The sequence below is a fragment of the Pseudophryne corroboree genome (genome assembly GCF_028390025.1).
Source record: "Pseudophryne corroboree isolate aPseCor3 chromosome 3 unlocalized genomic scaffold, aPseCor3.hap2 SUPER_3_unloc_73, whole genome shotgun sequence".
NCBI lineage: Eukaryota > Metazoa > Chordata > Amphibia > Anura > Myobatrachidae > Pseudophryne > Pseudophryne corroboree.
In genome coordinates, this window is record NW_026967567.1 from 276,590 (window position 1) to 293,394 (window position 16,805).

The 16,805-nt window shown below is 51.7% G+C and overlaps 1 protein-coding gene across 1 annotated transcript in view; it reads right to left on the reverse strand.

Annotated features, from left to right (window-relative positions):
• LOC134984687 (zinc finger protein 316-like) overlaps positions 1-16,223 on the reverse strand; it is a 72,905-nt gene extending 56,682 nt beyond the window's left edge. Inside the window, exon 1 of the mRNA XM_063950211.1 lies at positions 16,020-16,223. Coding sequence (XP_063806281.1) covers positions 16,020-16,223 — 204 coding nt within the window. The remainder of the gene's footprint in view (positions 1-16,019) is intronic.
• Between the last annotated feature and the right edge of the window lie 582 nt (positions 16,224-16,805).

Here is a 16,805-nt window from a genome sequence, read left to right on the forward strand (position 1 = left end):
ATGGAATATTTGACCCAAAATTTTACCGCAAGGCCTGACATCAGTGACAACCCACTGGAAGATGTAGAACTTACGTTCTACACGGACGGTAGTTGTCATAGACAGTCAGACTCGGGAGACTTGTGTACTGGATACGCAGTCGTAGATGACCAAGGCACCATAGAAGCGGAACCGCTAGGCCCACCTCACTCAGCCCAGGTTGCTGAACTGGTCGCCCTAACCAGAGCATGTGAATTGGCTAAGGGAAAATCAGCCAATATCTACACCGATTCTAGATACGCATTCGGGGTAGTCCATGATTTCGGAGCCCTATGGCGCCTCAGAAATTTCATGACGGCAGCTGGTACACCGGTAGCGCATGCAGCTCACATAAAAAGGCTTCTAACAGCGATACAGGAACCCGACAGAGTGGCTGTTATCAAATGTAAAGCACATACATATAGCCAAGACCCAGTATCACTTGGTAACAGCCGAGCAGACGAAGCTGCTAAATTAGCAGCTGCTACCCCCAGACAGACAGACACCACACAACTGATGGTATTTAATACCATCAACACACAGAAGTTGTGTGAGATGCAAAATTTGTGTTCCACACAGGAAAAGGCAGTCTGGAAGGCAAAGGGATATGGCCAGGAGTCCTCAGGACTCTGGACGGATGGACATGGTAAACCAGTGGCCCCCAGAGCATATCTTCCATGTTTGGCTGAAGCAGCTCACGGGCTGACTCATCTAGGCAAGGAAGGGATGTGCAAGTTGGTAAGAGCATATTGGTGCGCCCCAGGATTCTCTTCTCATGCGAGTAAAAGAGCCATGTCATGCCTTACCTGTTTGAGAAAGAATATTGGAAAGGCAATACCTACAGAACCATCCCATATCCCACCTGCCGGCGGCCCTTTCCAGGTAATACAGATTGACTTCATTCAATTACCCCCTTGTCGAAATTTGAAATATGTACTTGTTTGTATAGATGTTTTTTCAAATTGGGTCGAAGCATTTCCGGCGGCCACAAATACCGCTATGTTTACTGCTAAGAAAATTGTGCAGGAATTTGTATGTAGATATGGTATCCCTAGAATTATCGAAAGTGATAGGGGTACCCATTTTACAGGTGATGTCTTTCAAAGAATGTGTAAATTGATGGGAATTGATAGCAAGCTGCACACTCCATACCGTCCACAGGCGAGTGCGAAAGTGGAAAGAGTGAACAGCACTATTAAAAATAAACTGAGTAAAGTGATGGCAGAGACAGGATTGACATGGCCAGAAGCTTTACCCATTGTACTGTACAGCATCAGAACCACTCCCAGGTCCCCTCTTAATCTGTCTCCCTTTGAAATCTTGTTTGGTCGACAACCGCATGTCATGATTAACCCTCAGGATGATTTGAAATGTAACAATGAAGTGACTGTAAAATACTTGATTAACATGAGTAAACAGTTAAGGAATCAAAATGATAATCTGAAGTTAGTGATTCCTGATTTACCAGATAGTAATTGTCATGACATTGAACCTGGGGATTATGTAATGATACGGAATTTTCTACGCTCAGGTTGCCTTATTGACAGATGGGAAGGACCATACCAGGTCTTATTGACTAGCACTACAGCATTGAAGGTTGCTGAGAGAGAGACTTGGGTTCATTCGTCCCACTGTAAAAAGGTTGCTGATCCAGAGAGGTCCCGTGATAAGGAACAGACGGTAGAGGTTGTATCACTGGAGTGTCTGTTCCAGGAAGATTGAGGCGGCACCTGAGCATTGAAAATCACAAGACCAAAAGCAGTTGTCGATCCCCTGTTCCCTTTTATTGTTTATCTCCAACTTCCCATCCCCTCTCCCTCAAATTATTTTTTTCCCCCTTCTCATTCTTCTCCGTTTCCTCCTACAAGATGGACTTGCCCCAAGAGACTGTGATCCGGATTTTCCTGTTGACCATGATGTTGACCAGAGCAGTCTGTTCCGGCGAGAGTACCATGGAGGTCGAGAGAGGTTCTGGAATGGGTTCTGATGATAAAGATGGAGGCGTAGTTTTCCAAGAACAACTTAACCAACAAGTAAAGGCGAGTATCAGAAAACGATCCGATAGCATTGACCATAGAAGGAATTGTGAAGGATTGTTAGCTGAAGAAAACTGTATCTGTCGGCTCTGTAACAATGTCATTGAGGATGGGTGCATAAAGAAATGCCAATTCAGTTTTAATATCCATATGGACCGGCATCCATTGAGTGACTATCACTCCTTAGTGGGTGTGACAGGACGATACCGTACGGAAGCACTCGCAGCTTCCGCGTCCCGTTGACTGCGCACAGAATGGAAGGTCAAGCCGCACAAGGCCTGACCACATAGGGGATTCCCGCTTACCGTCAGTAACCGCCTGTTACTGACTCCACCCACTGCGCTGTGGGCGGGTTCTCGCTGCCACCACCAAACTCCTAACCTGCCGTGGCGTTTGGAACCACGGTTCTGCTCTGTATGTGCCGACGCACTGCTTTACCACACCTGTGTGGTGTCGACGAATCCCCACTAGCCACTTGCTAGGCCTCTACCGGTAGCTGGCGGAAGGCGGAGCTTGGAGACGTCAGGTGCTTCCCTGGACAGCCGGAGAACGGGGCTAGGTTTGGCCTAACCCTGTTGGTCACAAGATGAAGCAGTCTTCTTGAGGCAAAGGTGTTTATTGCTCAAATAACCTTTAAAAAGGCTCCTCCCTATTGCTAGGGGCAACAGCATACAATCAAGATCTTTTCAGCAGAAGAAGATGTTACAATACACACTCCTATGGGCCAACTGCCCTTCTTTTATCCCTCTCCAAGACCCCTTACCACAGGGGGTAAGCCCGCCCTGTGGTGCACAACCAATCAATGTTTACCCATGAGCTGTGCATGCTCTGGTCTCATGCACACCTAACATTGTTCCCTATGGACAGTGGGGAGTGGTCGGTCTCCTTTGTCTCTCCCATCTGGGAGAGCAGGGTACTCCCACGGTGCCGTTCAGTCTGGCTGGGGGGAGGTTTTCCCTCCTAAACTGACTTCCAGAAACCTGCCCGGGACCCCTCTCACTGCCTGCAGCCTGGATTTGGGCTCCAGAGCTGGGCAGCCTGGCTCCCCGGTCCAGGTCTCTGGTCCACTACGGCTGATCTCCATGGAGCTCCAAGAAACCACTCAGCTTGCTTCACAGCTAAGCTGCTCCTCTCTCTTCCTGTACCCCTTGGAACTATGAGGCTGGATGGGAAAACATTCCGTTTTTGGGGAAAAGGTCTGGGAGAATCCATCAGCCTGCACAGCCATGGATTCCCCCCTCCTGGGACACACAATCAAGTAAGTGCAATTTCTCTTTAAATACATTACATTTTAAATCACACTGTACATTTCCCTGTAACTATACACTGAGCCTGTGCCCTGCACAGACTCTACATACTCAGGCACTGCAGTGCCTTCCCTAGCCCTGCAGCCTGGCTGCTAGGGCTCTCCCTCTCAGTGCTGGAGGTATGGGGCTGGCTTCCCCCATCCTCCAGCCTGCCTTCCTGCCTCTGGGGTTCCAGGGAGCTGGCTCTCCCTGTCCCTCCAGTGTGGCACTACTTTTGTGGCCCCGCCGCACGCAGCGGCGCACCCCCCTGTACCGAAGTCCGGCGGCCCGGGACACTTGTCCCGGCCGCCGTGACCCTGGCTTGTTTCAGCGCTGAGGCGCCGGGAGCGTAGCTCCCGGACCCCAGCGCTCACCATCCTGCTGGGCAGCCTACTTTCACCCACGCCGCTAGGGAGCCGGCTAGCCCGGTCCCCCATGAGCGGCGCCTGTCTGGTAGCCTCGCTGCAGCGTCCGGCGGGGAGCCGAGCTGCAGCGCACCCCCCTCGCCGGCTAGCAGCCCGGGACGTCCGTCCCGGCTGCTGCGGCTGGCCACCCGTGCTGGGCTGAGGCGCTGGGAGCAGAGCTCCCGGCCCCCAGCGGCGGCTCTCACATAGAGCACTGCAGCGGGAGCCGAGCTCCCAGCCGCAGCGCTCACCCTTCTCCCCGGCGCGCACACTCCAGTGCGCCCGGGGCTACACTGACCGCTGCCGGGAGCGGAGCTCCCGGACTCCGGCGGTCAGCGGCTGCCCTCTCCCCCGGCGTGCACACTCTGCTGAGCGCGCCGGGGGGCTGTCCTCCCTGCCGTGGTCTCCGGAGAGGTCCGGGACCACGGCACAGTTTAAAATTACAATTTAAACATATTTTTACAAACACGGCGCCTAGCGCCCAACACAATTCAAATTTGGCGCCAAGCGCCCCTTTGTCTTTAAAAATGGCGCCGGGCACTAGGGGTTAACCCCTTCAGTGCCGCAGGCGGCCATTTGCCTCGTGGCTGGGGCTCTCCGGCCACACTCCTCCCCCCCCATTCAAGCGGGTCAACCAGGGACCCATGTCCCAACGATTTGGGTCCTGGTCCCGCAGTCCGTTGGGGTGAAGGGGACGCTACCTGGGGGGTGTAGGCTCTGGCCTAGACAGTTCATCCATAGTGTAGTGGGCCTCTCTTCGTGGGTGCACAATGTTCAAATAGTCCACCTGAAGTCCAAGTTCAAGGCTCCACCACAAAAGTCTGTCCAATTCCCCCAAGGTCAGTTGCAGCCACCTAACAGGTAGGTGGTAAGTCACCACGGTGGGGGGCCGGTTACAAACAAGTGCCACCCACGGTGTCCCAACTGTGGCATACCCCACCTCCCACAATAGCAGTTTTCTGCTCAAACAGGCCACAGGGTGCTCCTGCCCATATGGCTCTTTCTGGCTCGGTACTGCTCCCAGTCCGTGCAGTGGCGCAATAGTTCGTAACACACAGTCCTGGTCAAGAATGTGCGCCATCAGCACTGGAGCGGGTACCCGAGCCTCCTTCAATGACTGGAATGCCAACTCGCAAGCGGGTGCAAAGTCCACTGACTTGGGAATGCCCTTCCTAGCCATCTCTGTCAAGGGGTTCACTACAGGACTAAAGTCAATGACAACATGTCCGTAGGGCCTTACAGGTTCTAAGGTCAGTACCGGTCTGGGTGATGTGGGTCGGGGACAGCCTCTGGTTGCCTCCACCCCCTCTAGGTTGGGCCTACCCCTGTCTCCTCCCACATGGTGCCCCAGGCACTGCACCTCCGTCATACCTATCTGGCAACTGTCTGCCCTAACTGTCAGACCTGCCCTCCAATCCTCTTCTGTCGACCTATGACTCGGGAAACCTACCCTGTCACCTAGGCCTACTCTTCCCTCCTCGTCCGCTACCTGTGCCACAGTGATGGCGGCCAGACCACCAGCCTCTGGATCCTGTGTGGCATCCACTACAGGGAGGCTGCGTGTCTTCCCCGATCTACTGTGCACAGGCAAGGGACCTGCTATGTCCACAGCAACTTGCTGCAAGGGTTCTCCTATGGGCAGAGGCCCAGAGACAACACAACCGCTGGAGTGCCCCGGCTGCCAACGCATGGCACCAGCCTTACATGTGGTCTGGGCGTCATCCGACATTCCAGACCAGGGTAAGCTCTGTGTCAGGCACTTCAGGGTACGGTCTGTCTCCGGGTTACTGTCCAAAGGGGTTTCGCTGGCAACCGACACCGGTTGCGCAGGAACTTTCCCGGAGGGGACCAGTTGGACACATTCCCTATCTGGTCTATCCCCTCCCACTTTCCTGTCTACCCTGTACCTTAACCCTTCCCGCCCGGTCAAACTTCCTGCCCCAACCCTGTCAAGGCCGCTGCCAGAGTGGCGCCTCATGCCTTTCGGGGATGGGTCAGAGAGTTGAGCCTCCCTAAACTCCTGCCTGTGGCCCTCAATCTCTCCTAAATTGGGACACTCTACAGGGGGATCTAGGTGGGGACTACTAGGGTCAGTCTGGTAGGGGTCAGTCAGGGAAAAGTCAGTGTGGTTTCTCATACTCACCGCCGGAGTTGGCAAACCACTTGGGTCAGGAGCATCATTGGGCACCCCCACAGGATCACACGAGCTGGAACCGACATCCTCTGCGTTGCTAGGGGACGTAGGCATACCAGAGGCAAAAGGCATGCGGGGTCGATGTACTGATCTAGCCGCTGTAATCTTTTCCTCTGGGCTGGTTGATGCTGTGGTTGGCTGTGCTGGCAGTTGTCTAGCAGCTGTAGTTTTTTCCTCTGGGCTGGGCGGTGCTGGAGTAGCTGATGTCAACGGTGGGTTTGGAACTTGACTCCGGGGAATGGCGCCAACAAACATAGTGACGATCCCACCACCCAGATCATTTCCTAGGACCACATCAGTTGGGAGACCATCCATGACGGCAACTTCTCGCAACTCTGGTCCAGCTCCCCAGTCCAGGTAGACTCTTGCCATGGGAACCGCTTTTTCTGTTCCTTCTGCCATGGTGACCGTGGCAGTGCGACCCTGCAATACTGAAGCAGGATCTATAAGGTGGGGGCTCACCACAGTGATTGAGGCCCCAGAGTCTCTTAGGCCTTCTCCCTGCAGGGGTCCCACGTGGACTGGCTGCAGGTGCCTCCACATGTTGTGTAGGGGCTGTTTGGCCATGCAGGTGACTCTCTCCGCAGAGTGCACCTGTCTCTCGCCACACTCCATCGGACTGACTCGTCAAACAAGCGATCCGGGCTCCAGCACTCGGATTTGGGGCACGAGTCTGGGGTGCTTGGGATGCAGGACAGTTCATCCTCAGATGTCCGATTTTCCCACAGCCGTAGCACTTCTTCTCCAGTCGTGGCACCGATGATCTCTGATCAGTTGCAGGGACGCTGCGGTGCGGTTGCTGGCCAAGAGCACCCGGGTTGGAAGATGCTTGTCTTTGGGGTTGATGAGCTGAAGAGGGTGGTCCCCTGGGTGGTACAGTCTGTTGGAGCTGGCTGCTGGCGGGGCGCTTCTGCCCCCGTGGCCGAATTGCCACATATTTGTCGGCTAATTGGGCAGCCATTTTTAAGCTGGGTGGCTCCCGATCTAGCACCCACTCCTTCACTTCTTGGGCGCACCTGCGGTAGAACTGCTCCCTGCAGATCAGGTCGATCAGTGTGTCCCATGTAGTGGCTTCCGAATCCTTCACCCACTTCACCACGTACTGCCGCAGCTGGGTGGCGAACTGCTCATGGGTGCTGCTAGGATTCTTGGGCAAGTCTCTGAACTTCTTCCTGTAAGACTCGGGAGTGATGAAGAATCGCTGGAGGAGGGCCTTCTCGACTTCGTCGTAGTTCCCACAGTCCTCCGTCGCCACTCCTCGATAGGCCTCCAAGGCCTCTCCATGCAGAGTGGGCACAAGGTGTCTCACCCACTCTGACTTGGGTAGATCGTGTAGTTTACAAGTCCTTTCAAAAACTTGTAAATGTCCATCAATGTCCCCATCACTGTCTGCAAACTTGGCAAACTGTATACGTCCTGATCTGTGTACAACAGCTGACAACGGCTCCCGGGGTACCACGGCCTGTGGTGCCCGCTCATCACGCCACATCTGGATGATGATCAAGCGCTCTTGCTCCGTTGCCCTTTCCCCCAATTTCGCTAGCCGATCTGCTAGGGTATCCGCGCCGCCCCCCCTGGGACGTTGGGATCCTGGCCCTGCTAGGGATTGCTGGGAAACATTGCTGCTGTGAGAGAGGGCGGGGCTTGTGGTTCTCACCGGTTCCTTACGAAGGTCCACTGGTGGGCCGTCCTCTGCGATGCTGACGCCGTCAGTGCTTTCCACCTCCGCCCGATGAGACTCCTCCCAGCTCCTGAGCGCCGCCTGCATGACGCTCCTGGACGCGTTGGAAGGGATATCCACACCCTTCCCCTGGCATACGATCTCCAGATCCTCCTTGGACATTCCGCTGAATTCCGCCATCTTGTGCGTTCTCCTGCGCTGCAGTTACTCCTCTCCTGAGTAACTCGGCTTCTCCAATCGGGTGATGAAAAGCCGCCTGGGATTATCCCACCACTATGCCACCAATTTCTGTGACAGGACGATACCGTACGGAAGCACTCGCAGCTTCCGCGTCCCGTTGACTGCGCACAGAATGGAAGGTCAAGCCGCACGAGGCCTGACCACATAGGGGATTCCCGCTTACCGTCAGTAACCGCCTGTTACTGACTCCACCCACTGCGCTGTGGGCGGGTTCTCGCTGCCACCAAACTCCTAACCTGCCGTGGCGTTTGGAACCACGGTTCTGCTCTGTATGTGCCGACGCACTGCTTTACCACACCTGTGTGGTGTCGACGAATCCCCACTAGCCACTTGCTAGGCCTCTACCGGTAGCTGGCGGAAGGCGGAGCTTGGAGACGTCAGGTGCTTCCCTGGACAGCCGGAGAACGGGGCTAGGTTTGGCCTAACCCTGTTGGTCACAAGATGAAGCAGTCTTCTTGAGGCAAAGGTGTTTATTGCTCAAATAACCTTTAAAAAGGCTCCTCCCTATTGCTAGGGGCAACAGCATACAATCAAGATCTTTTCAGCAGAAGAAGATGTTACAATACACACTCCTATGGGCCAACTGCCCTTCTTTTATCCCTCTCCAAGACCCCTTACCACAGGGGGTAAGCCCGCCCTGTGGTGCACAACCAATCAATGTTTACCCATGAGCTGTGCATGCTCTGGTCTCATGCACACCTAACATTGTTCCCTATGGACAGTGGGGAGTGGTCGGTCTCCTTTGTCTCTCCCATCTGGGAGAGCAGGGTACTCCCACGGTGCCGTTCAGTCTGGCTGGGGGGAGGTTTTCCCTCCTAAACTGACTTCCAGAAACCTGCCCGGGACCCCTCTCACTGCCTGCAGCCTGGATTTGGGCTCCAGAGCTGGGCAGCCTGGCTCCCCGGTCCAGGTCTCTGGTCCACTACGGCTGATCTCCATGGAGCTCCAAGAAACCACTCAGCTTGCTTCACAGCTAAGCTGCTCCTCTCTCTTCCTGTACCCCTTGGAACTATGAGGCTGGATGGGAAAACATTCCGTTTTTGGGGAAAAGGTCTGGGAGAATCCATCAGCCTGCACAGCCATGGATTCCCCCCTCCTGGGACACACAATCAAGTAAGTGCAATTTCTCTTTAAATACATTACATTTTAAATCACACTGTACATTTCCCTGTAACTATACACTGAGCCTGTGCCCTGCACAGACTCTACATACTCAGGCACTGCAGTGCCTTCCCTAGCCCTGCAGCCTGGCTGCTAGGGCTCTCCCTCTCAGTGCTGGAGGTATGGGGCTGGCTTCCCCCATCCTCCAGCCTGCCTTCCTGCCTCTGGGGTTCCAGGGAGCTGGCTCTCCCTGTCCCCCCAGTGTGGCACTACTTTTGTGGCCCCGCCGCACGCAGCGGCGCACCCCCCTGTACCGAAGTCCGGCGGCCCGGGACACTTGTCCCGGCCGCCGTGACCCTGGCTTGTTTCAGCGCTGAGGCGCCGGGAGCGTAGCTCCCGGACCCCAGCGCTCACCATCCTGCTGGGCAGCCTACTTTCACCCACGCCGCTAGGGAGCCGGCTAGCCCGGTCCCCCATGAGCGGCGCCTGTCTGGTAGCCTCGCTGCAGCGTCCGGCGGGGAGCCGAGCTGCAGCGCACCCCCCTCGCCGGCTAGCAGCCCGGGACGTCCGTCCCGGCTGCTGCGGCTGGCCACCCGTGCTGGGCTGAGGCGCTGGGAGCAGAGCTCCCGGCCCCCAGCGGCGGCTCTCACATAGAGCACTGCAGCGGGAGCCGAGCTCCCAGCCGCAGCGCTCACCCTTCTCCCCGGCGCGCACACTCCAGTGCGCCCGGGGCTACACTGACCGCTGCCGGGAGCGGAGCTCCCAGACTCCGGCGGTCAGCGGCTGCCCTCTCCCCCGGCGTGCACACTCTGCTGAGCGCGCCGGGGGGCTGTCCTCCCTGCCGTGGTCTCCGGAGAGGTCCGGGACCACGGCACAGTTTAAAATTACAATTTAAACATATTTTTACAAACACGGCGCCTAGCGCCCAACACAATTCAAATTTGGCGCCAAGCGCCCCTTTGTCTTTAAAAATGGCGCCGGGCACTAGGGGTTAACCCCTTCAGTGCCACAGGCGGCCATTTGCCTCGTGGCTGGGGCTCTCCGGCCACAGTGGGTAGTGTGTTAAATAAAACAGATTGTTGGGTATGCTCTCAAGTACCTCAAGGTCATAGCAAATCAGGACTAGTACCATTTCCTTTAACGATAGGGGAGGTACTTGAGTTAAGTGGTGGGAGACCGGTGGACAGAAGGTTTAATATCTCCAGTCCTCCTAGTTTGAAGCTCCACCAATACCATGTGGATAGGTCCCTATTATGTTTCAACATCTCCAATCCCCGAAAGCCGGGAAATTGGGAAGTGTCATGGAGTAACCAAACCATGACCTTTTCGCATAGAGCAGATAGAATGCCTACAGATACAGAGCTTGTACGCCACATAGCCAGTAGAGGAAAATCTTTCCGGTATAGGTATACCTTAGGAAATAGGATTACTAGAGTTGGAGAGGTATCACCAGGATACTGTGCACATATCGTACAACCTGATACGTGTACTAAACAGATGGAAGAATTAGGGTTAGGAGATTTCACATGGAAGGTGTGTAATATGGTTATGTCCTACTCCGTCCCATATGTTCTCCCCGATGATGCATATTTCATATGCGGGAGAAAGGCGTACAAGTGGCTTGCCCCAAACTCTGAAGGATTTTGTTATATTGGAAAAGTACTGCCCGAAGTAATGACTGTATCACATGACAAAATGAAAGACATACACCGTAGTGCCCAAGCTCCTTATACTCACACCCATTACGAGCACGTTGTTAAAAGGCACCTGATAGAGAAGACAGAGCATCCGGCCTCTGATCTGATAAGTGAATCCACCGGGATTCAATTCTTAATCGCGTTAGATTTCACCCGCACCGCTAGAGGAGTGCTGAATTATAAATACATATCTGCGCTCGCAAATTTGTTAGATAATATCACTGAAATGTATGATGACACATTTAGGTATACTGGAAGGGAACTTCAAGCTTACAAAACAGAACTGGTACAGCATAGAATGGTTCTTAATTACCTCACAGCAGTGACAGGCGGATATTGTGTCACACTGGCAACACAATACGGCGTGAAATGTTGCACATATATTACAAATAGCACCGAGGACCCGGTCGAGGTCATAGACCAAAAGATGGACGATATTCTCCAATTCAAGTGGGAATTTCGCAGGAGACACAATCTCACTCTTGCTGCTGTAGGTAATGAGCTGACTGGTTGGGTGTCATGGTTGAACCCGCGAAATTGGTTTTCTGGGAGAATGGGCTCAAGGAGTCATAATGGATGTTGGGAAGTTTCTCCTATGTATCTTAGGTGTTATCATAACGATTGGGTTGACATTTAGATGCGGTCAGGCTTTAATGAGGTGCAATCGTCGTACTAGGGTAATGAGTTTAAGGAGCGAGGAAACTGTAATTCCAATGGACTTGATTTATGACCCAAATGTAGAAACAATGATGTGATGAAAATGCGATTTCTACGGTCTGTTTCTTTCACCTGTTTTTCCGTTTCCTCCAAGGTAAAAAGACCCACTTGGACGAGGAATTTGATGAGCCGATATACAGACAACAGAGGGATTAAAGAAGAAGTTTTGACAACCTGATACACAGATTTTTGATGAACTATGCCATGGATCCCCAGTTTCCCTAGAAATTTTAAAATTACGCTAGCCCAACACTTTTGTAAATCTATGGACATTGACAGCTTTTGCTCGCACCTTATGGGCAAAAGCACAAAGAAGACTGCATTCAACAGACACCAAACAAGACCTCAATCGACGAATGTACATTTACCTGACATAGAATACCACCGCATTTACCGTAATTATGTCTTTTCTTCACCTCTACAACCTTCAGGTAATTACACACATAGTATAGGGAATACAGGCACAGATATCAGCAATCGCATATTCCCCCATTCATGTATCATCAACTAAAATGTGCTCCCCATTTTGTTCAAAATCCGAAAAGAGCTCGGTAAAGTTTGACTGCCCATCCACAGACCCGTACCACGGGATAAGAAGGAATTCAAATGTATACTTCGCAATACCTCGAAGCTTGATTTAAAACACGTACGGCACGATGATACATGACCCCCAAGCACGGATTCATACACACATGCTTCTGCTATCTCACTAGGTCATACCCTTTTCCTACCTTCTCCTCTCCTCCCCTACCCAACCATGTAAATGTATTAACCCCTGACATATATTTTTCTCTTTTGAAATGTTTTAAAAGGTGGCAGTTATTATTGACTGCCAAAGGGTGGACTGTCAAAGTCAGAAAAATATCTCTATACACACTGCCATATTTGCACCTCATTCTGGTCCGCGCTGCGCATGCGTGCGCTCTCCCGTGCGTGCGCATACTCACAGTCGCGGGCACCCGCAGGCGCACGGTATGCGTATTTACGGTAGAGTTTATGTGATCGTAGCGTGCGACTCAATCGTTACATATTTTCAGTAATAATGTATTTTGTAGATCATGGTCCCTTTGATAGATTCTGAAAGTTTAGTTAACATAGCATGTTCCTGAACAGAGAGATCCCTCTTTGTATTGTACGAAGGGTCTAACAGGGGTCATACAGTGGTGTTTGGTACCCATCGGAAGAGTATTTAAATAGCAATATTCCGGTGTTGGCTTGGAGCGGATTAATCGCTCGTGCGAATAGTTATGGACATAAGAAGTTTATGTCCATTTACTATTATTTGTTCTTATTTAGTCATGCGGCGGGAAACTCAGTATCCCACCCACCTGAACAGTTGGAAGCAGTCACAGCCCACCTGTATGAATCAACCTATGACCTTTTGTTATAATGCGAAGCCGAATTCCTGTGTCCAATGAACAATGAGATTGTAGGGACCATTGAATTGTATTGTGTGTGGGGCATAAATAGGCAGGCCGACCATATCCAGTTCACTCTCTTCAACGGTTCTCATTGCTGATAATCGGGAGCTGGATATCGAGGCGCATGCGATCGTTTCCCCTTGTGCGTAAGTGTTTCTCCGCAACTATATTGATCTTCTTGTTATTCCGAGCCAATCTCTCTCAAATTTCTCTCTCTCCCTCTCCCTTCTCCTCTTTCTCTCTTATTTTCCTTTAAATAGTAATTGTATTATATTTCCTGTGTAGTTATCTGGTTAGGTAGTCTATGTTATATTGTAGTGTATGATTTGTATTTGTATTAATTCTTTTGCAAGTTTATCATTCAAAATATATACATATTAGGCGTTGGACCCTAAGCCCAGGTATCTGTGTATTTCTTATAGTGTCTAGTATTCTCAGAGCGTCGGTGACGCTCAAACAGCTTTTAAGGTAATAAGGTTATACTGTGTTGCATTTACACTCTAACATTACACTAAGGTTTTACTGCACAATACACTGTTTAAGGTTTAGATACAAAGGTTTAATATAGTGAGCGTCAGCGCCGCTGGTGATCTCCTCGTGGTCCCGAGCGTCCGCTACGCTATAGCGAATCATTACTTTAGTCAACAGCCAATAACGTGCCTGCCTGTGATCTTTTGGCCGTGAGTGAACGTGACGCTTGAGCGTCTCGATCACGGCAAAGCGATTGTTACGCAACTAGCGTACCCTTACGGTACTTCATACGTAGATAGCGTACAGTGTTCTTAGACCTCATAAAGGGTATTATATACGATAAATATTTAGCTTTATCACCGGTACGCTATCTTCGCGACCATGACCAACCTCCGGCACCACTTCTTCCACCCCTGCACTATAATTATGTGAAGCCTTAGGGCATCGACTGTAGGGATGACCAACTGCACCGCAAAGATTACACCTGACCTTGCTTCATTCCCAGGACCCATGCCCCAACTGGCCACACAAAGCACATTTAATCACCCCACAATCACTACTGAGGTGACGGAAGTCACCACACTTATGACAGGTTCTGGGTTGCCCAGGGTAGAAACACTGGAGTCGATCACGGCCAATGTAAGCGGCGGAAGGTATGTTTCTAGTCTCAACCTCTACCTGGTGTAACCTCACAAAGGCCAAATAGGCACCACCCCAGACCCCCCCTAATATGATCAAACTTTACCAAAGGAGACAGTACTGTACAAGACCTAGACAACCAATATATAATATCACCAGGGGGCAGTGATTCATTACGCACCAACACAGTGATCTTAACCCTGTCCTGCCTCGTGATGGTATGGGCTTTGAAAAAACAATCTGGTTCCTTCATCTTGTTTTTCTCCCAACGGGAGCCAAAGGCCTGCAGGCCATTCAGGGAGAGGAAGCTCAGGTCGAAATCTGGAGTTCTCACTGGGTGAATGCATGCGAAAAGATCTTAAGCCTCAAACCCCAGTGAGAAGATCATACCTAAGAACTCCGACTTCGAAGGAGCCTCCCCATCCCCTACCCATCTGAACTGCACCACATTTCTACTTTTTATGGGCTGACCCCTTCTCACCCCGAACTGAGGACCAGCACTCGCCCCACCAGGAGCCGCCAAAGAATTAGCATACGAACCAGCACCCGGCCTAACCTCAGAGGGAGTTACAGGGAGACCTGCAGGTGCCAGATGACTACCAGCCCCTATTCCCACACTCCCCACCCCACCAGTCATCCTGACCTGGTTCGCCTGAAGCAAATTCACAGCTGCTAGAGCCCTCACCGGCATATCCATGTTACCATTGTCCAAGTCGAAAATATTATACCCACATGCATCAAGAACAAACACCACACAGAGTGGCCTCCGTGCGTGTGCTTGTTCTGCCGAGCGTGCACATGCCCGCACGCTACGTACATTGGCTCATGAAGTCCTGCTTATTAGCGCGTGGTATGAGTAAATACGGTAGCATACGCATTCGCATGGAAAAGCCACAAAGACATAATTGACATTTCATCCACGTAGTGCATAATTTACACATAGTCTACACACATCACACCAGCAAGTTACATTTACTTTAGAAATGGAACAATAGAGATATTCAACTTTACAGGATGTGAGGGGACAGAAATAGGTCAGAACATAGTGTTTGGTATCCACATGTACAGTAATTCAAGGGCAATATTCCGATTGCAGTTTGCAGATAATCGCATGCTCCTGTGCATAGTTTTGCGCAGGAAAACAATATTCATACCTCACTGTATGTACTGTACTCCTAATATTCGGCGGAAACCCAGTGGAAGACATCTGCAAGTACACCTGGACTAAGCATCGCCCACCTGTTCAAACCAACCTATGACCTCTCACATACTGTGAATGACCAGCTCTTTGACCTATGAAAGAAGAGATTACAGTTTCCTTTGTTTCATGCTTTGGACCATTGTATAAAAAACAAGCCTCCTGGCCGGCCTCAGTCTATTCTCTGAAGGTCATCTAGCCAGATTGACTGAGGACCGGATCTGGGTGGTGCAGGCGAACAAAACGTATATAGCCATTGGTTGTAGCTTCTTTTCTCTTGTATTGTTGTATTTCTCTGTGAACCCCCTTTTAAGTAAGTATTTGTTGCTGCGTTGGACCACAACATTACATATACAATTGGTGTCGCATTCCTTTCCTGTTAGGGGTTATAAAGTGTATTCCGCCGCACATGTAGCTACTTTGTGCTTACAGCGTGACGGCGTGCTTACGCAACGTGTATGCATGTCATAGGGGTTTTACACACACACGCTTAGCAGTCGCAGCGGCCTGAACATTTTGTCCATTTAAGGTATTGCTTTTCTTTCCTGAAAGTTAAACGAACTTCACACCATATACAGGTTCTACCAACATAACTTCTTCAGGGGTTAATTTGCTCTTATCTACAGCTGGCAGTCCTTGAGCCAATCTCTGCCCCTCTTTCATACTTTCAAAAACCCATCGCCGTGGGTAATGATGTCACCTGCGATGTTATACCCGATGCGTCTTTGGCCCCGCATCTCTCAGCCACCATGGTGACTAAGCCAGAGCCAGCCACCGCAGGCTTACAGGGATGGCCAGCCTCAGCATCAACCACGTCCCGCGTCGCCCCCACACTTGCAACTTTAGAGGCGAGCATTTCGGGGACAAGTCCACAGGGAGCAGCGACAGTTACCAGAGTCCCAGCACCCGCCATTACCCCAGCAACCACCACGCCCACTGCAGCGTCACCGCCCAGCACTTCCTCCAGGAGAGACACCTCCCCCGTTTGGAAGCCACCAGATACTGCCATCATTGGCCTTTCCACGATCTCTACAGCACCATGCACAATCTTAGAAACATCACTTCCATCACAGCTCCCGACAGCCACTTCCTTCTCCATAGGCTGGACTCCCACCTCCATACCCTCCACTGGAGGCTCTGATGCCACTACTGAACCTGCCAGGACCGGGCCGCCACCGCCATCCTGTTCAGGCAGAGATTCCTGCAACTCAGTTTTCCCCTGAGACAGAACCTGACTACACAATGCTGACGCGCTACCGAAACTGCCGGGACCGAGCCGCTACTGCCCCCACCATCCTGCTCAGGTAAAGACTTCATCAACACTTCTTTCTCCTGAGAAAGAGCCAGAATACATAACGCTTTAATTCTTTCCTTTACTGCAGCCAGGCTAGTACTCCCAAATCTCATCCTTTAGGAGAGCTTTCTCACGGCTGCTAAAAGTATTTCATTTCCTTCTCTTGAGGGAAAGACAAGAGGTTAAACGAGTCTGCTCCATTTTTAACTCTTCCAGGATCATATTCACATATTCATCCATAGAGGATTCTGAGCTGCTATCAGAGACCACAGCATCCACCGCTTCACCACAGGCAGGTACCTTTGCCATATCACCCCCCCCCCACCCTGGGTTTCCTCACCCGGAGAGCCAGCGTCCCGTGGTTTGGGGGTCACTAGTTGGGGATCCTGTTTCTTCACAGGGTCCACA